Source organism: Ictalurus punctatus, chromosome 4 (genome assembly GCF_001660625.3).
Source record: "Ictalurus punctatus breed USDA103 chromosome 4, Coco_2.0, whole genome shotgun sequence".
Lineage (NCBI taxonomy): Eukaryota > Metazoa > Chordata > Actinopteri > Siluriformes > Ictaluridae > Ictalurus > Ictalurus punctatus.
In genome coordinates, this window is record NC_071284.1 from 31998547 (window position 1) to 32019421 (window position 20875).

At 43.5% G+C, this 20875-nt stretch overlaps 1 protein-coding gene across 1 annotated transcript in view; it reads right to left on the reverse strand.

The window, feature by feature from the left end:
- The window catches only part of dhx36 (DEAH (Asp-Glu-Ala-His) box polypeptide 36), a 39847-nt gene extending 31773 nt beyond the window's left edge, over positions 1-8074 (reverse strand). The window contains exons 1-6 of the mRNA XM_053678170.1: positions 7525-8074; positions 6693-6832; positions 5263-5524; positions 5114-5152; positions 3076-3246; positions 2848-2927 (exon numbers count right to left, since the gene is read on the reverse strand). Coding sequence (XP_053534145.1) covers positions 2848-2927; positions 3076-3246; positions 5114-5152; positions 5263-5524; positions 6693-6832; positions 7525-7773 — 941 coding nt within the window. The 5' untranslated portion in view covers positions 7774-8074. The remainder of the gene's footprint in view (positions 1-2847; positions 2928-3075; positions 3247-5113; positions 5153-5262; positions 5525-6692; positions 6833-7524) is intronic.
- Between the last annotated feature and the right edge of the window lie 12801 nt (positions 8075-20875).

Genomic DNA, 20875 nt, shown 5'->3' on the forward strand with positions numbered 1-20875 from the left:
CCCCACCTCTCAGTGTCTCTCTCTCTCCCCCTCTCAGTGTCTCTCTCTCTCTCTCTCTCTCTCTCTCCCCCTCTCAGTGTCTCTCTCTCTCTCTCTCTCTCTCTCTCTCTCCCCCTCTCAGTGTCTCTCTCTCTCTCTCCCCACCTCTCAGTGTCTCTCTCTCTCTCTCTCTCTCCCCACCTCTCAGTGTCTCTCTCTCTCCCCCTCTCAGTGTCTCTCTCTCTCTCTCTCTCTCCCCACCTCTCAGTGTCTCTCTCTCTCCCCCTCTCAGTGTCTCTCTCTCTCTCTCTCTCTCTCTCTCCCCCTCTCAGTGTCTCTCTCTCTCTCTCTCTCTCTCTCTCTCTCCCCCTCTCAGTGTCTCTCTCTCTCTCTCCCCACCTCTCAGTGTCTCTCTCTCTCTCTCTCTCTCCCCCTCTCAGTGTCTCTCTCTCTCTCTCCCCACCTCTCAGTGTCTCTCTCTCTCTCTCTCTCTCCCCCTCTCAGTGTCTCTCTCTCTCTCTCTCTCTCTCTCTCTCCCCCTCTCAGTGTCTCTCTCTCTCTCTCTCTCTCTCTCCCCCTCTCAGTGTCTCTCTCTCTCTCTCCCCACCTCTCAGTGTCTCTCTCTCTCTCTCCCCCTCTCAGTGTCTCTCTCTCTCTCTCTCCCCACCTCTCAGTGTCTCTCTCTCTCTCTCTCTCTCCCCACCTCTCAGTGTCTCTCTCTCTCTCTCTCTCTCTCTCCCCACCTCTCAGTGTCTCTCTCTCTCTCTCTCTCTCCCCACCTCTCAGTGTCTCTCTCTCTCTCTCTCTCTCTCCCCACCTCTCAGTGTCTCTCTCTCTCTCTCTCTCTCTCTCCCCACCTCTCAGTGTCTCTCTCTCTCTCTCTCTCCCCACCTCTCAGTGTCTCTCTCTCTCTCTCTCTCCCCCTCTCAGTGTCTCTCTCTCTCTCTCCCCACCTCTCAGTGTCTCTCTCTCTCTCTCTCTCTCCCCACCTCTCAGTGTCTCTCTCTCTCTCTCCCCCTCTCAGTGTCTCTCTCTCTCCCCCTCTCAGTGTCTCTCTCTCTCTCTCTCCCCCTCTCAGTGTCTCTCTCTCTCCCCCTCTCAGTGTCTCTCTCTCTCTCTCTCTCCCTCTGTGTCTCTCTCTCTCTCTCTCTCCCCCTCTCAGTGTCTCTCTCTCTCTCTCTCCCCCTCTCAGTGTCTCTCTCTCTCTCTCTCCCCCTCTCAGTGTCTCTCTCTCTCTCTCTCCCCCTCTCAGTGTCTCTCTCTCTCTCTCTCTCCCCCTCTCAGTGTCTCTCTCTCTCCCCCTCTCAGTGTCTCTCTCTCTCTCTCCCCCTCTGTGTCTCTCTCTCTCTCTCCCCCTCTCAGTGTCTCTCTCTCTCTCTCTCCCCCTCTCAGTGTCTCTCTCTCTCTCTCCCCCTCTCAGTGTCTCTCTCTCTCTCTCCCCCTCTGTGTCTCTCTCTCCCTCTCACAGTCTCTCTCCCTCTCACAGTCTCTCTCTCCCTCTCACAGTCTCTCTCTCCCTCTCACAGTCTCTCTCTCCCTCTCACAGACTCTCTCTCTCAGTCTCTCTCCCTCTCTCAGTCTCTCTCTCACAGTCTCTCTCTCTCTCTCACAGTCTCTCTCTCTGTGTCTCTCTCTCTCTCTCTCTCTCTCTCTCTCTCAGTGTCTCTCTCTCTCTCTCTCTCAGTGTGTCTCTCTCTCAGTGTCTCTCTCTCTCTCACAGTCTCTCTCTCTCTCAGTGTCTCTCTCTCTCAGTGTCTCTCTCTCTCTCTCTCACAGTCTCACTCCCTCTCCCTCTCAGTGTCTCTCTCTCTCTCTCTCTCTCTCACAGTCTCTCTCTCTCTCACAGTCTCTCTCTCTCTCTCTCTCTCTCACTCTCTCTGTGTCTCTCTCTCTCCCTCTCACAGTCTCACACAGTCTCTCTCTCTCTCACAGTCTCTCTCCCTCTCACAGTCTCTCTCTCTCTCTCTCTCTCACTCTCTCTGTGTCTCTCTCTCTCCCTCTCACACAGTCTCTCTCTCTCTCACAGTCTCTCTCTCTCTCTCTCACTCTCTCTCTCTCTGTGTCTCTCTCTCTCCCTCTCACAGTCTCACACAGTCTCTCTCTCTCTCCCTCTTCAATTCATTCTCATCCAATCCCCTCAACTCCCATCCACCCTCTCCTCCTCTTTCACTCGTGATAGATCTTTATGACTTGAGCAATAATGTTAAGAGGATCTTAAAAGTCATCCTTCCCCATCCTCTCATCTACCCTCTCATCCCTCAGGACTCCCTCGTCTTTCTTTATCTCCCGATCGGTGATCGTCTCCATTCATAAATCAGATGCAGTGTGTGGAGCAGTCGTTCTCGCCGCAGCCCAGGCCACCACTGCGACGCTTTCATCCTTCCTGCTTCTTCCGATCACAAGCCATTCAATCTAGAACATTTAATCTGAGCTGGGATTACACAGGAAGAAATCTCAATCTCAGCACACGTCCGTGACGGAACAGAACAGAACGAGGGAGTCGAAAGATGACGATACGAGATGGATCTGCATCCAGACTCCGACGCTCCTCTTAACACAACAGTCCTCCTACGTCTGTTTAACGAAGGCTGTCAGACACGACGGAGCGGACAGGAGATACACGGACACGCAACCGACAGCGTAGTCAGCGCTGCGTCTCCGCGTACTCCCCAAACAATTAACCGACTTACAATGAACTGTCTCGCCTCGGACGAGCACGCTCCGCCGAGTTGACATCTTGAGCTTGAACTTCTTCCACGGACATGTCGCTCTAGGTTAACTCTTTCCTACATTACCCACAATGCCGATAGTGCTGCAGTGGGATTTAATGCTTGCTCCATGTCTACCGATCATCACCTATACGCTCACCTCTGCAGACGGATCTGATATCCGCAGGACTTCCCCTCTCCGACGGACTCCGCCCTCTCCGCCGCCACCCTCTCGGCCACCTGCGCGCACATCACATGGCAACGCGTCATCGAAACGAGCGTTCAAAAAGCATCTTAACATTCGACAGCGACGGCGGCGAAGCCGTCACTGAAGCATCGTGTACGTCGGATCGAACCCGCGTGACCCGGGCCGGCCGAGAGCACGCACCGATATGGCGCTGATGCGTCGGGGCTGCGTGCACACCACCCTGCAGAGCGAGCCCATGCCGCGCCGGATGTAGTCGTCCAGGATGAACTGCGTGACCTGCGTGGTTTTGCCGCAGCCGGTTTCTCCGCTCACCACCACCACACGGTTGGCCTGGATCAGCTTCACCAGCTCCTGCACACACACACACACACACACACACACACACACACACGATATACAAGTGTATGGACAGGACTGTCTCCACAAATATACACACTGTAACAGCAAATGTCCGTGTCTTTTAATCACTTTTAAAATGCTGTACTCTTCTTTACAAATAATATCAAACAACTCTATTATTTTAATGACTTTTACATACCTATTATATCATTTCTCATTTTTTACACCATGATTATTATTATTACTATTATTATTATTATTATTATTACTATTATTATTATTATTATTTTCTTCTTTATTCCAGTGCAGGGGCGGATTAACGCACAGGCTAGCCCAGGCTGTACCCCCGCGGCCCACAGTGCTCTGAGGGCCCCTGTTCAAAGGTTCTGAACTTTATTTAGGGATTTTCTTTTGTTCGTATTTATTAAAATCGTCTCATAAAATCCCGAGCACGTATTTAACTCCTCCATATTTATCATTTCTAGAGTAGTAATTACTGGTTTAAATACAAGAAGAATATACCCCCCCCTTCCTTCCTTCCTTCCTTTTCCCCTTTTTTCCCTCGATTTCTTCTTTTTTCCTTCCCTCCTCCCTTCCTTCCCTCCCTTGCTTCTTTTTTCCTTCCCTCTTTTTTCCTTCCTTCCTTTTCCCCCCATTCCTTCCTTCTTTTTTCCATTCCCTCCCTTGCTTCTTTTTTCTTCCTTCCCTCCTTCCTTCCTTTTTCCCTTCTTTCCCTCCCTTTCTTCTTTTTTCTTCCTTACCTCCTCCCTTCCTTTCTTTTTCCCTTCCTTCCCTCCCTTTCTTATTTTTTCCTTCCCTCCTTCCATTTTCCCTCCCTTGCTTCTTTTTTCCTTCCCTCTTTTTTCCTTCCTTCCTTTTTCCCCCTGTTCCTTCCTTCTTTTTTCCCTTCTCTCCCTTGCTTCTTTTTTCTTCCTTCCCTCCCTCTTTTTTCCTTCATTCCCCCTTTCTTCTTTTTTCCTTCCTTGCTTCTTTTTTCCTTCCCACCTTCCTTCCTTTTCCCCTTTTTTCCCTCCCTTTCTTCTTTTTTCCTTCTCTCCCTTCCTTCCTTTCTTTTTCCCTTCCTTCCCTCCCTTGCTTCTTTTTTCCTTCCCACTTTTTTCCTTCCTTCCTTTTTCCCCCGTTCCTTCCTTCTTTTCTCCCTTCCCTCCCTTGCTTCTTTTTTCTTCCTTCCCTCCTTCCTTTCTTTCTTTTTCCCTTCTTTCCCTCCCTTGCTTCTTTTTTCTTCCTTCCCTCCTTCCTTCCTTTTTCCCTTCTTTCCCTCCCTTGCTTCTTTTTTCTTCCTTCCCTCCTTCTTTTCCTCCCTCTTTTTCCCCTCATTCCCCCTTTCTTCTTTTTTCCTTCCTTGCTTCTTTTTTCCTTCCCTCCTTCCCTCCCAACTTCCCTCTTTTTTACTTCCTTCTTTTCTTCCCTCCTTTTCCCCTTCATTCCCTCCCATGATTCTTTTTTCCTTCCCTCCTTCCTCTTTCCCTTCTTCACAATATAAAGGATTTACAGTTGTATTTTAATTTCATGAAAGCAGCCATATAAATATAGCTATTATTATTATTATTATTATTATTATTATTATTATTATTATTATTATTATATAGAACCAGGAATACGGAGTTAAGACTGTAATATTTTTGGTTTTTTTTTTTTTTTTTTTTTACAGTTTCCACATTACAGACTACATTACAGACCCCAGTATAAGAAACTAAACCTCTGCAGTCCGATCAGAACAGCGAGTGCGAAGTTCGATTCATTCACGTTGCAACAGAAAAATACGTAGCATAGAAATAATACTGGACACAAATCTGCGACCTCGGTGTGAAAGCGTGACCTCGGCGCACGCAGGGCGGAGCGAGGATGTTCACGTTACCTCTCTCATGCTGTATGAAGGCAGCTTCTCCCGAAACGTCTGGAACGATAAGGACGACAGGTCAGACACGGCCCGTGGATCATTCGCTAGCTGCCGAAGTCGACAGAAACGCTAAAACAATCATAACAGCATCTCTGTGTGTCTCTCACCAGCATTTCCAGATATTTAGCATTCTGTCTCTTGCTCTGAAGCTCGCTTTTCAGCTCCTCGTCCAGTGAAGGCTTTCGATCGATCTCCTGCACCAGGTATTCCAGATCGCGATCGACGCGCTCCTCTTTTACCTCGGTCTTCATCTCCTCTTTTACCTCGGTCTTTATCTCCGCCTCCTCTTCCTTCACCTTCACCGACTCGATTTTAGCCACTTTCACCGTTTTCTGCGGCTGTTCTGGAGGATCGTCGCCATCAAAGTAGCTAAGAGTTCAAGAGAAAGCCATATAGTCGGGTGCGATTAGTACGGCAGTAAGGAATAACACACTTGTGGGGGCGCCGTCATAGGAAAATAATCAGCGACGGATGCGTGTGATGAAGCCGTGATACCGTAACCCACCCAGACATGGATTCGTTTCCAACGACAGCAGTTTGCCGAGGAGTACAATTGGTTTTTTTATTTATTTATTAAAAGAACACCACGGTTGTATTCCAAAAAAAAAAAAAAAAGTTTAGGCACCCCTGGCTAAAATCAATCCCATATGTTGTTGATTTTTGAAAAGAAAGAATTAAACACCACCTCATCAGCAAACTAATTTAAAAACAAAACCCCAAACATTTTTCTGCGAATATCAATGCACAGTTACTTCAGTGCGAAGTCAATGCAACCGTTCCAGACGTACAGACTTCATTAATAAACTTCCTGGGACTCTGTTAAGCGTGTCAAGAACGGTCAGGACTCTTCAAAGCTTGTGCTAACACTCCGAATCCAGATCTACTTCCTGCGCAGGAAGAACGTTTGGAGAAAAATACGCCGTTTCGTCGACATGAACCCCGGTGCGATTTATTTTGCCCATTTACTACAAAAGCGCTTCCTCGAGTCACGCGTGTCTGTTTAGTGTACTTCTGAACCGCTCCGGGATGAATCGCTGAGTCATGGTCAGATTTAATCCATCGCAACACAATGAATCACTTCTGAACGAATCAGAACGGTAATTGAATCGAGTCGTTGTAAGGTCAGAGATATAATCGCCGTCTCCGCCATCGTTAGTTCACTGTGAGTTATAGTGAAGCATCAGAAAGGATCGAGAAAAACCCTGGTTACAAACAATAAAATAAAATCAAGCACTTCGATCGTGCCTAGATCCAAATTCAAACAACCCCAGAATACGCTCAGTGCATGCGAGGGTTTCTATTCGATCGGTTATGGAAAAACTAACGCAATCTCTCAAAACGACACAGCTTCGGTATTCACCGAGTCAAAACAACGCAAACGTAATAATCAGATATATAATGATTCATGACACCGGATTTCTCAGCTAATAAAAATAAATAAGGACATTTTTAGAATAAGACTGAGTACAACAGTATACGTGTTTCTGACAAGTTTCCTCTAGTTAAGCGTACAAGTCAGGTGTGTGAGGAAGCTCACCTGTGGCCGCTCGGTTCCGGCTTCACCTGCCGGTACGGTGGGACGGCCGGCCCGTAGTCACGGGACGGTTCTCTCTGGACCGAATTGAGCAGCTGTGTGATGTGCTGCTCTCTCGACTCGTCCATCTGAACTACGGCTCTCTAAGAACGGACGGAAAAGATGAAACACCGTGGTCAGTTTTTCGCAGGCTGGATCACACACGGACTCATTCATACTGTGTAGCATACAATATCCATATACGCTAATCTTAATGATGCAGAATACTTGATGTAGATTTTGTTTGTTTGTTAGTTAACTGGACTACGTGTGTTTCCTGGCGCATGTGGATGCTGTGAGTGACTGCATAACATCATGTCTCCTTCTGCAGACCTGGCACTGCAAATGTCAAAACGACGACATGGATTAATATCTATTCATTAACTATGAGTCTTTATGGATCGCATATCCATTACAGGACAGTGAAATTGTTTTCTTCACATACACCAGCATGTCAGGAAGTTGGGGTCAGAGCGCGGGGTCAGAGCGCAGGGTCAGACATGATACAGCGACCCCTGGAGCAGAGAGGGTTAAAGGCCTTGCTCAAGGACCCAGCAGTGGGGCTTGAACCCCCGACCTTCTGATCAGTAACCCAGAGCCTTAACCGTCAAGCCAAAAACAAATGATGTTGTATTCAATCCTACTGCAAAGCGACTTTACTAGGCTTAACACAGACATTTCTACAACCTGAACCTTTGTTTTTTGGAGTATTTGTGTGGATTGTGAATATGTAAACATCTCAAGGTTTATATTCAAATGCTCGATTTGTAAATATAATGCATTCAAAGCTGCTCACCGACTTCCTCTCGGCCTCTGCACGTTTCAGTCCTCCCCATTTGGCGTACCACAGTCCGATCTCTCTGCCTTTCAGGTGCGGCGGGTGTTTCCCGCGGCCTCCGCCGCCTCGGGGATGCTCATCCCGGGCTTCCCAGTCGGAGCTCCACCGCTCTCCTCCTCCTCCTCCTCCTCCTCTGCCTCCACCACCACCACCACCTCCTCCTCCTCCTCCTCTCCGGCCCCTTCCTCTTCCGTAGCCATAACTCATAACGAAAAGCAACACCGTCTCTTATTCACGACAATAACGCAAGGCTTTTCTCTGTCTCTTTTCTCAGGCATCAAAACAAGAGACGCCGCTTTATTTCGCGGAAATTTCAACAGTCCGGTTTGTTTGAGTACGAATCAAATCTAATTACATATAACGTTCAGTCATATTACAAATAATTAACATTTAAAAAAATCCCTCCCCAAAATATCCACACGAATTAACCATCATTTTCGTGCTAACTACAAGCCGGTTTCCTGGCGCACAAAAAGAGCGTCATCGACCCTCCGGGTTCTGGCGCCGTTTGATGACGAAACGGCGTCGGATTGGCTCACGCTTGTTTTCGCGTTAAAGTTCCAACAAAGTGTTGTCAGGAAATTGGATAAGATTCTCTGTGATTTTATTTGGAGGGAGATAAATGAAGGAAACACTATTCATAACAATAAAAGACATTGTAAATAATAGTAAAGACGATGGGGGCCTTGAAGTTTTAAAGTTTACAGACCTCAGTGATGTTTTTAAAGATCAAATGGATAACTGAATTGAAAAATAAAGGCTGGAATATTCCCAATTATAGTATGTAATCATTCTTTGGGTGGCATCAATTTTCTCTTAAAATGTTTTTTTTTTAAAAAGGTAATTAAACTGGAAAACCTCCATAAGCAGGCACTATAAGCACTATAAGCATAACTTTTCACTGTATATATACTGTACAATAAAAAAAAAGTCTGTTTTTAATCAGACATGGTATGAGAATGGAATATTTACTGTTAGGTCAGTTGCTTAATAAACAAGGCCTACTTTTATCATACTCAGAATTCCTCGATAAATTTAAGATTATGCTAAAAACCAAAAGATTATGCTATTATCTTTGATGCGATCACTAGTAGAGTTCTATCATTATTACGAAATTCTGGATTTCCCATTCTCAACGTAGACCAACAACCCATCACTTGTCGTGATACAATATTTATTAGAGATATTAATATTGCAAAAGATATATGCTGTAACAGATACATTAGAAATGTGCTAAAGAAATATTATTTGCCATGTTCAACAGTGTTTGGGTCATTTAAATATGAAATATATATATATATATATATATATATATATATATATATATATATATATATATATATATATATATATATATATACACGTGTGTGTGTGTGTGTGTGTGTGTGTGTGGGTGTGTATATATATATATATATATATATATATATATATATATATATATATATATATATATATATATATACATATATATATATACACATACATATATATAATAAAGTTAGAGAGGTATTCTTTAAATTTTTATACAGAATTTACCCTATTAAGAAGTTACTTGAACGTTTCAATGTAGATATGGAAAAATTTTGTGGTATTACTAAAGAACTTGTGATTCATGTTCATGTTCAAGAAGAATATTTTGGTTGGATGTCTCTAACTTAATTTCTAGGTTGTTTGGAACATTAATACAAATTGGTTTTGCACAATGTCATTTATTTATTTATTTTTTTAATTTTTTTGTACACGACACCATTGATTCCAAAAGTACAACTCAATTTCTCATACAACTTTTTATTGTACTTGGAAAATATCACATTCATGTGAAGAAATGGGCTAAAGCTAAGCCAAACTGTGAACATTTTGACACTTCTTCACACAATATTAAAACAAAATAAAATAAAAAAAGACTCGTGAAGCACTTTGTTACTTGAACCTGTTGTAATTATATGTCTGGCATCAATCGTTTTCCCTGTAATACTTGTCATATCTGTATATATTTGATTTCATATTTGCTGTGAGTTGCATAGGTTTGTTCACATATTTGTACAGTTTCTGTATTTAATTAATTATTATTATTATTTATATTTTTTAAATCTCATTGAGTTAAATAATTCCTAACGGCATACTTTGAAGCTAAAATGTAGTGTTTACACACAAATACGTAAATGTTGGCAGGTTAATGAAAGGTTTTTTTTCTCATTTGTGGCCATAGGTTCATTTTGAATTCCCTCACTAGTGTAAGACTCACATTCACAAGTTGATTATTTTCCATTAACAGCATGTTGTGAAATGTTTCATTCCACTTATACTACAGACTTTTGGCAGAGATTACAATTACAAAATTATTAAAGAAGGACATGTCGTACTTTTAACCGTTTATAGTTACATTAAATGAGTGCATTAATATAATGCTCTGGTTGACCTTATCGCCAGAACTACTGTCAAAGCTGCTGTTAGAGAAAATTAACCTTCTGACCAATAGCATTCAAGAATTCGACAGTGCTGTGTGGTTTAAAGACATATAATACACCATGTGTTCACTGATCTATTCATTTATATCAGTGAATGCAAACCTGGAGCATATACCAGAAGCCCGAGGCAGGAGTGTTGACCGTTGGTTTGTTCACTCCCAAAGACCCACTGTGCAGTACCAAAACACGAGGAATTTGAAATACAACATATTCAAAGACCGCCTTAGTCATGTGAATGTGAAATAAAATACATGAACGAACATAACCCTTTAGCAAATGATCAAAGAGTCAGAGAGATATAATTAAAGCAATTACTTTGTTCATTAATGTATTAAACCCTCCTGGGCCCACCGTACAGCCTACGCCTGGGGTACCTTCTCTGGTTGTCACGCTGTGTAATTCACAATAACATTAGCTAACTCTGAATTATGTGATTTTAATATGCAGTACACTTGCTGTCATTATATAGAATAGACCATTTGAATGGCCTAGTGATTACCACTGCTGCAGTGATTATCCCAAAACTAAGAGCCTATCAATTTTCTATTCATTTGGTCATTTTTGTCTTTTTAATATATGCCTGTTTACTGTGATTATCAAAAACCCATTATCCAGTGTTGCCCACAGGGGATGCGTTCCCTTTTACGCCTGGTTCCTCTCCCGGTTTCTTCCGTATTCCGTTTCTTTCCACAGTCACCTCCGACTTGCTCATTAGGGATCTAGACAGGAATTCCTGCAAAGCTTCCTCCCAAAAGGTGGACCGCCGACACTACATTGCCCCTACGTGTGAATGAGTGTGTGAAACGTGTTTGGATGGATCTTCAACCTAATGTGTAATATACAGGTCTGTGTTTCACTTGATGATGCCGGTCGTTTAAAAGGTCAGCACGCGCCCTTGCTCAGGAGAATGTCTCACAAGCAGAGGGCGTTATTTAAGAGCAAAGAGCAACAAGACCACGCGGTGAACTTTCCAGTCATTGGCTGAAAGCAGAGCTCACGTCACATGATTTATCACCTACGATGGATGTAGTGCTATAATCTAATGCGTTGACGTGTTTATTATACCCTTCTGCTATAATACAGCAGCCTACTTTATGTGCTAAGTGCTAGCAATACGTCATGTGTCACCTTGGGAAGTTTTTATTCAGGAAACAAACAGTCTAAGGACTTTCGCAGAAGGTAATTAGGTTTTTTATCGATAAAACAGCAGAGAATTCCCTTAATATTCATCTCACATTAAACGACACTCAGGCACTAATTGCATTTTCCCCCACAAGAAGATATATGCCTATACGCCTATATCAAGCGCCTGCAGCAGTCTGTCTCTGTCCCATGACTGCATATATGTGATCATATGTCTCTGCCCTGCATACAGAAAAAAGCCATAATTATACAACATTGTTTTTCCCTTCTGCGTTTAGTGTCAAGTCTTCAGGCGTTTGTCCTGATGTTCAGGCTCTAATTGGTCCATATTTACCCCACTGGCCCCTCGGTTAAATCCAGGAGGTTGTAGCAGGCGTTAATTGGGTGGTTGTGAACACTGGCTTTCTCCTGGGATGAGAGGAGAGTTAATTAGGAGCCAGCAGGACCTGGAGGTAAAGACAGCATCGGAAAGCCCTGTGTAGCTGTATCGAGGCGTTCCGTGCTCCATAAGATGCCATAATGAAATATTCATCAGATCTTTAACACAACGCTTTGAAATGCAGACCCCACTACTGTCGCTCACGAAGCACTTGAAACCCATTTATTTCCTTAGTTTAGAGTGTGTTCACTGTCCTCTTCAAGTCAGACCACAGGTTGATAATAGATAATAATAACACTCATAGAGTACATGGAGACTGTTATGGTTATTCCATATATATATATATATATATGGTTATTTTGCATGGATGTGGATTTGGATGTGTGATTAAGTCATTTATTTACAGTAAAACCAACTTTTTAACCCCTAGAAGAGGCGAATTAGATTTTGGGCTAAAATATCCTGGAGTGCTACCCACGTCACAGCTCCCGGGTTCGATCCTGAGCTCGGGTGTGAAGTTCTGCACGTTCTCCCCGTGTCCATGTGTGAAACCAGCCTCGGTTTTCATTTACACTGTCCACACTGGTTTTTATGTCATGTAGATCTTTATTAATAAGTGGTTACAGTTTAGCTTTGTGTGTGTGTGTGTGTGTGTTTTTTTTTTTGTGTGTGTGTGTGTGTGTGTTTATGCTTAGTCCTTTATCCGTAAAAGGACGTCCAGATCCATTTCAGCTCTACTATGGATTCTCATGTTGAGGGTTTTGTTGTTGATATTCATTGTGAATGTAGAAAAGACATCTTGATTGTTGATAGGCAACAACAGTAATTATATTATTTACCCCCAATAATAATTAGAGGACAGTTTTGTTGCAATAGCTATCTGTGTTTAAATGTAAAGTGTTTGCGCATGGATGCGTGTCTGTTAGTGAGTACAGTGCGCATGTGTGTGTGTGTACAAGTCACTCTAGCCAAATGACTCAATAGTGCTGTTAAAAGCCTGACAGTCGTCCTTGTCGTCGTTTTTTGTTCCTTTCGCTCTCCTCACTGTAAAACTGTCTTTAGGCTCAGACTACATGACAAGCTGTCCTGTTTGAATCGTTTCCTTCCTGGAACTCGTGCGGTAATTGGCACCGATGTCAATCTCTGAACTCCTCTTCCACCCTTTTACCCCCTTTTTCTCCCATTAGTGGTTTTAAAAACAAATGCTAGTTGATTGTAGAGAGGAGGTGCTGCATGGAGCGGTGGTGTGATGACACGAGTGTTAATAATGTCCCCTAAATCACGGGGGTCTAAACTTGTTTCAATGGGTCCTAGATTAGACCTCATCAAAATACCCAAGGGCCGGTCATATATACAATGTATGTATGTATGTACATCCAAATCTGGTGGACGGTGTAGGAATTACAGCACATTAAAATTTAATGTTACTGAGAATCCGATTTTTTGTCCATTTCCGATTTCTGAGATTACTGCGGTGCTCATGGTCTATTAGAGAATTTATTCTCAGATTTGTAAAGACATGATGTGAAGCATATGACCCCGTTTCTGATGGAGCCTCAGCAATCGTGGGAAGTAAATGAGTTAAACAGTGGGAGTGAGATGTGCTTCTGGTTAATAGTGAAAACCCCGCAACAGCTAGACCTCCTTCCTTACTCGGTCATTTACAACTCAGACTCCTTAACAGCATGACGTTTTGGTCTTCAGGAAAATATTCCTCATGGACGTTTCAATTCCCATCTTTCCTGCATATCAGTCACAGTTGCTTAATATTCTGAAATACTTCAGACTTGAACGCTCTTGAGTTATGCTTTGTGTTTTGTTCTTACTGTTGTGTCCTCGTCCTGCTGCACTTCACTCACAGATGTAGAAGGTGCTTCATCTGCATCTGGAGCTTGAGTCGGAGCTGAAACCTCATCTGTAGCTGGAACTAGAACCGGGACACTATCTGCTGTTGGAACTAGAACTGGGACACTATCTGTAGCTGGAACTAGAACCGGGACACTATCTGTAGTTGGAACTAGAACTTGGACATTATTTGTAGCTGGAACTAGAACTGGGACACTATCTGTAGCTGGAACTAGAGTTTGGACACTATTTGTAGCTGGAACTAGAACTGGGACACTTTCTGTAGCTGGAACTAGAACCGGGACACTATCTGTAGCTGGAACTAGAACCGGGACACTATCTGTAGCTGGAACTAGAACCGGGACACTGTCTGTAGCTGGAACTAGAACCGGGACACTATCTGTAGCTGGAACCAGAACCGGGACACTATCTGTAGCTGGAACTAGAACCGGGACACTATCTGTAGCTGGAACTAGAACTTGGACACTATTTGTAGCTGGAACTAGAACCGGGACACTGTCTGTAGCTGGAACTAGAACTGGGACACTATCTGTAGCTGGAACTAGAACTTGGACACTATCTGTAGCTGGAACTAGAACCGGGACACTATCTGTAGCTGGAACTAGAACTTGGACACTATTTGTAGCTGGAACTAGAACTTGGACACTATCTGTGGCTGGAACTAGAACTGGGACACTATCTGTAGCTGGAACCAGAACCGGGACACTATCTGTAGCTGGAACTAGAACTTGGACACTATCTGTAGCTGGAACTAGAACTTGGACACTATTTGTAGCTGGAACTAGAACCGGGACATTGTCTGTAGCTGGAACTAGAACTGGGACACTATCTGTAGCTGGAACTAGAACTTGGACACTATCTGTAGCTGGAACTAGAACTTGGACACTATCTGTAGCTGGAACTAGAACCGGGACACTATCTGTAGCTGGAACCAGAACCGGGACACTATCTGTAGCTGGAACTAGAACCGGGACACTGTCTGTAGCTGGAACTAGAACCGGGACACTATCTGTAGCTGGAACTAGAACCGGGACACTATCTGTAGCTGGAACTAGAACGGGGACACTATCTGTAGCTGGAACTAGAACTTGGACACTATTTGTAGCTGGAACTAGAACGGGGACACTATCTGTAGCTGGAACTAGAACGGGGACACTATCTGTAGCTGGAACTAGAACCCGGGACACTATCTGTAGCTGGAACTAGAACCGATAGAACACTAACAGATAGAACACTATCTGCAGATGCCGGTGCTGTCATGTTTGTACTGTACACTCTTCATTCATACATGGCACTTGGCTGGTTGATGGTGTGATGGTGCCGCAGGTCTGCTGATGCACTGGTGCAGGTTGAACCACATTCGGCCACGCCTACTTCAGCGGAACTGACAGAAGTATTGAGTAGGGTAGATAAACGTACAGGGAATATATTTGATGCTGTTTCTAAAAAATATATATATATAAATTCACTAGTAATACGAAGAAGAAGAAGAAGAAAAAGAAGAGGATGTGCATGTGCATCATATTTCCCCTAACACACACACATGCCCATATCTATTCAGTTACCATTTCTTCTCACCTTTTATCTGTACATCTGCAGGAGAAACAGTGAGACTGATGCACCGGTATGACTCGGTGAAGAATCTAGCAAATTCTACGGAGCTTTCTGAATTGAAGTCAAATGCAATTATGAATTATGAATAGAAAGGAATGTCGAAGCGATGTTCTGGAATAAGAAAAAGAGAGAAGCATAAAATATGGAGGAGAGAATGGAGCGAGAGAGAGAGAGAGAGAGAGAGAGAGAGAGAGAGAGAGAGAGAGAGGGAGGGAGGGAGAGATACATGTGATGGTCAACTCCCATATGTATCTCTGTCTCAATCTGTCACACACACACACACACACACACACACACACACCCTGCAGCCGTTAAAGGTCAGCCAGCCAGCTCCTCTCTGACTGACCCGGAGGAATTTCTCTTCCTCCGTGCAACCTACATGCTGAAATAAAGTGCTGAATCGAATCAGTAACGATGCACGATGATCTGTAAACGCCTTCCCTCACGCTTTAAAAGCGAATACTAGATTACGCGTTCAAGTCTTCAAATTCAAAGTCCAATCAACGGTGAAAAGAGTAACACGTCGATACGCGTATTAAAACAGAAAGACGTAAACGCCTTCCTGTTAACGCTCCTGTAAAGCTTTTTCTCTCTTTTCTTTTTTCTTTTTTTCCTGGAGACCCACTTACGTAATTTCTTTTCACTCTTAGGCATAAATTATTCCACACACGACTCCTACACATGACAGTCCATCAAATGCTGTTCTTCTTCACAGTGTAGTGGGAAAACCTTAATTGCAGTATTTCTTGCCATTAAGCCAGCTCACATTGAATGTAAAAACCCACATTTCTCACAGAATAATAATAATAATAATAATAATAATAAAAGATCATATTGTACATGGCACACTTTTCTATCACAGTGGTGCTGAATTCTCAAACATGCGTTCAGTTATTATATATCCGCACGGCTCGGACAGTAGCCCCGGCTGTATCGTGAACGACGGGTATATAGTAATGCACCCGTTCTAATACGTCGTTTCTATAGTAACAGCTCATACACAGGAACTCGTACAGCACACGCTCCACATCAATGGAGGTTTATAATGTGCGGTTGTTGTTTAACAAAGTAAAGCGTATAATCGTTGACGTGGTGATGTTTGTTTTTTGGTTAGGAGGAGTCTCGCGCTTTGGAACCGTACCGGGGCGGCTGTGGATCCGTTGGTAGAGCGGCGTGTCCACTAATCACAGGGTTGGCGGTTTAATTCACGGCCCATGTGCCGAAGGGTCCTCGGGAGCAAGACACTGAACCCCAAGTTCAGTGTTCCTGCTAACTGTGTCAGGCTTGCGCCTTGCGTGCGTGTGTGTGTGTGTGAATGGGCGAGTGAAATATAGTGTAAAGGTTATATGGAGCTATATATCTGTAGACCATTTAACAATTTTGTAAAGTTTCCCAACACAAGGAAGTCTGCAGGAAAGAGTAGTTCCTGCTTTTCTTTTCTTTTTTTTTTTTTTTTGAGAGAGAGAGAGAGAGAGAGAGGAAAACGAGAGCTTGTGTCTCAGATGTTCCACGTCATTAAATATGATACCATTAAAATGTGTGGCACGTAAATATTGTAATCACTGCCAAAGTGCTGTGGTGTTCTATATGTCGCACCAGGTCATATCTCATCATCCTTGCATGTAATGTCGAGTATTATTTCATTCATTCATTCATTTATTTATTTATTTTACAAACCGTATGGTTCTTCATCGAAGAGGATTATGTTATTTTTTTTTACCTACTACACAAGGAACCAGCTACTATACAGTATAGACCGTAAACGATTACTTCTGTTAAACAAACAGACAAAAACAGACGCTTGTACGGATTATTATCTGCAAATAAATCTTTACTGAGCACACTCGGCGGAACGAAACACCGCGTTAGGAAACGTCTGGGCTAGTTTCCCGCTCGAAAACGCGGAGGAGTTCACTTTCCAAAGGAAATGCGCTATTATAAAGCAGAAAAATATATTTAAAAAAAGAAAAAAGAAAAAAAAAAAAAAAAGCGACCTCTGGGTGGATAAAGCTGATACGGAGCAATAATGCCGCTGTCCGACTATTAGAGCTCGAAGCGGTGAATATTTGATTTTCCTTTTTCACATTTTTATGAACAGAGTATACTAGCAGATGGCACTGAGCATCGTCTCCCATCCTCATTTCCATCCAATCACATTAATATTCCAATACAGAGCTGAAATGGAACCCCGGTGGCCACGGCTGCATTTCTGTTGGCAAAAGTACAGGAGTGAAAATATAATAAATAAATAGATAGATAAATAAATAAATAAATAAATGCGGGGGAGGGGCGGGGAGGTTACCGTGGCTCAGAAAACGAACGTTGATTTAAAAACGGTTCGATTACGCAACTCTCTCTTCTGTAAATTGCATTGGCGTAGCGGTGATGTGGCGGAAAACAGAGCAAAGATCTGTACACGGAGCATCACACTGAGATCTCACGGGCTGTAGGACTGAGGTTGTGTATGTGTGTGTAAGAGAGAGAGAGAGAGAGATTCTGACAGAGAAACATAAATCCACGTAATGCACAGAGCAGCGAGCACACAGATAGGCAATCAGCATACTGATACACACAAAGCTACAAATAGACACACACACACACACACACACACACACCCTTCAGAACATAATAAGCTTGGAATATTTCTGACGCTGTTTCAGCCCATTGACAGTCTCAAGGACAGCGACAGCTGCTGCTCCTGAGAGATGGACGGAATATTAATACAGAGACCTTGACGTTCTCCAGCACGGCCTCGGCGCATCTAGAACCTTCTTTCACACCGTCATGTCTCATCTCTTTCGACCAGACAATAAAGTCTATTCAGGGTTCTCTTCCTGCAAATGCTTTGCTTCCCTCTAATTACCACCAAACATGAAAAAGAAAAGGTTCGATCTGGGGGAACGCTTCAAGGTTCTATGTAGAACCCTATCACAGAGTCTTCTCTCTGATCTCCTCCAATCATTTCCATGCTTTTATGAAAACAAGCTCAACCTAGAATCTTTCAAATCTCTTCCGGCTCATGCGCTGAGGAAGCCCTTAAAGAGGAGTGTACGTGAACATGATATGAGCAGAGAGTAAGGAAAGGTAATGTAGTTTGCATGGCACTGTAGCAGCTGAACCCATACAGTGATCGCTTAGCTGTGCCACCTCTTGACTGGCGACACCCAACTAGCCTAGTTAGAAAAGTTTCTATTTTATCAGTCTGGTCGTCCTACACACAGTGACATCACCCGAGGCAGGTTTAATGATGAATCCGACTTTTTCTCCGACAGCTAAATGACCTCAGCTTCCATAGAACAAAACTCAAGGCTACTAGCCGAGCGGGAACAAATGCATGGAGAAGAATATGGGCTCAGCCCCGGATGATTAACAGTTCAGCTAACGCCCCTGAGATTCACTCACTCACTCACTCACTCACTCACACATACACTCACTCACTCACTCACACACTCACACACACATTCACTCACTCACTCACTCACTCACACATTCACTCACTCACTCACTCACTCACACACACATTCACTCAATCACACACTCACACACACATTCACTCACTCACTCACTCACTCACTTACACACACATACACTCACTCACTCACACACACATACACTCACTCACTCACACACTCACACACGCATTCACTCACTCACTCACTCACTCACTCACTCACTCACTCACACACACATTCACTCACTCACACACTCACTCACACACACATACACTCACTCACTCACTCACACACACACACACTCACACACACATTCACTCACTCACTCACACACTCACTCACTTACACACACATACACTCACTCACTCACACACACATTCACTCACTCACTCACACACTCACACACGCATTCACTCACTCACTCACTCACTCACTCACACACACATTCACTCACTCACTCACACACTCACACACACATTCACTCAATCACACACTCACACACTCACACACACATTCACTCACACACTCACACACACATTCACTCACTCACTCACTCACACACTCACACACACATTCACTCACTCACTCACACACTCACACACACATTCACTCACTCACTCACTCACTCACTCACTTACACACACATACACTCACTCACTCACACACTCACACACACATTCACTCAATCACACACTCACTCACACATTCACTCACTCACTCACTCACACACACATTCACTCACTCACTCACTCACTCACTCACACACACATTCACTCACTCACTCACTCACTCACTCACTCACTCACACACACATTCACTCACTCATTCACTCACTCACACACATTCACTCACTCACTCACACACTCACACACACATTCACTCACTCACTCACTCACTCACTCACACACTCACACACTCACTCACTCACACACTCACACACACATTCACTCACTCACTCACTCACACACTCACACACACATTCACTCACTCACTCACACACTCACACACACATTCACTCACTCACTCACTCACTCACTCACTTACACACACATACACTCACTCACACATTCCCTCAGCTCTCAGCACACAAAAGCCACTGACAGCTGCAGAACAGCAAACGTTCTGCATCTGACCTTGTTTTTTTTCTTCCTTTTTGCCTTTTCACCCAAATCATGCACAGCTGATGAGCTGCAGCCCACCTCCAGAGCAAATCATCTCCGCAATTAAGGCTTGTACAGCCTGTTTGTTCATTTCCCTGCTTATGTAATGACGGATACATCAGTGTGGCGGCCTGGAAAAAATAAAACACTCTGTGACTCTGCGGCTGAATTCTGGAAGACTGACAAAATAACAAGAAAGTAGAACTCAGTTCTCATGGAATCATTGGGAATGCCTCCACCAACAAGTCCAGTCCTTCTTGTTACTAATCTGTCTGCTTAAAAGCCCCTTAAATATACCGCACTTCAAACAGGAAGGAAGCTGTTTGCTATGACCTTGACCCTGTTTCGATCAATTCCAAAATCAGTTCATCTTCTGGTTACAATGATAAATCCTTATAAATTCTACAAATATTCAACCACTCTTTCTGGAGATATCGCGCTAACAAGAATCTGCACAGATGCATCAAGAGTGGAGGCACTATGGTGGAGGTTTGGACCCATATTGGGTCAGTGAAGAAGTCACATTATACATTCTAAGACCACCGATTTCAACTCACAACCATCTTTGCACACACCAAGGCAAAGGCAAGATTTGCCTATAGATATATAAAGAAAATAAAAACACGTTTTGGTGAAACATATTTTATGGGTTTTTAAAACATATATATATATATTTTCATCTAAGCCACCAATAAGAGCACGCGAGACTCATGGGACAGCTACAAATACGGTCGTGGCGATGGCAAAACATAAAAATGACACATGCTAATGGACAACATATCTTTATTACCTCAATCTCATTCTGAAAAATATTTCACAAGGTGTTTTCTGGATCGTGCCGAATGTTGACGTAAGCCGAATGTAGTCATTTTTTTTTTTTTTTAATCGCAGCTCTATCGTCTGTTATACAATTCGGCCCCATTCGACGACAATCTTTAAAGGCTGCCGAAATCACAGTCTTCAATGTGATTTCCGAAACGCGGCGAAATAGGATACCTACGCGCTGTAAATCCTTCGAAGTATCCCTAATGTTGCTTTTCCGTACCGACGACATTAATTCACGTATTTAGAATCATCCAAGCTAACGTCATATAGAGATGATGTCAGAGTGATCACAGACTCTTTAAAGGTTTTAAAAATCTGTAAATGCTTGCCGCCTCACACCTCGCGCGACCCTGACCAAGCGTACAAAAGATGAATGAACAAATGAAGGAAATTAAATGCAAA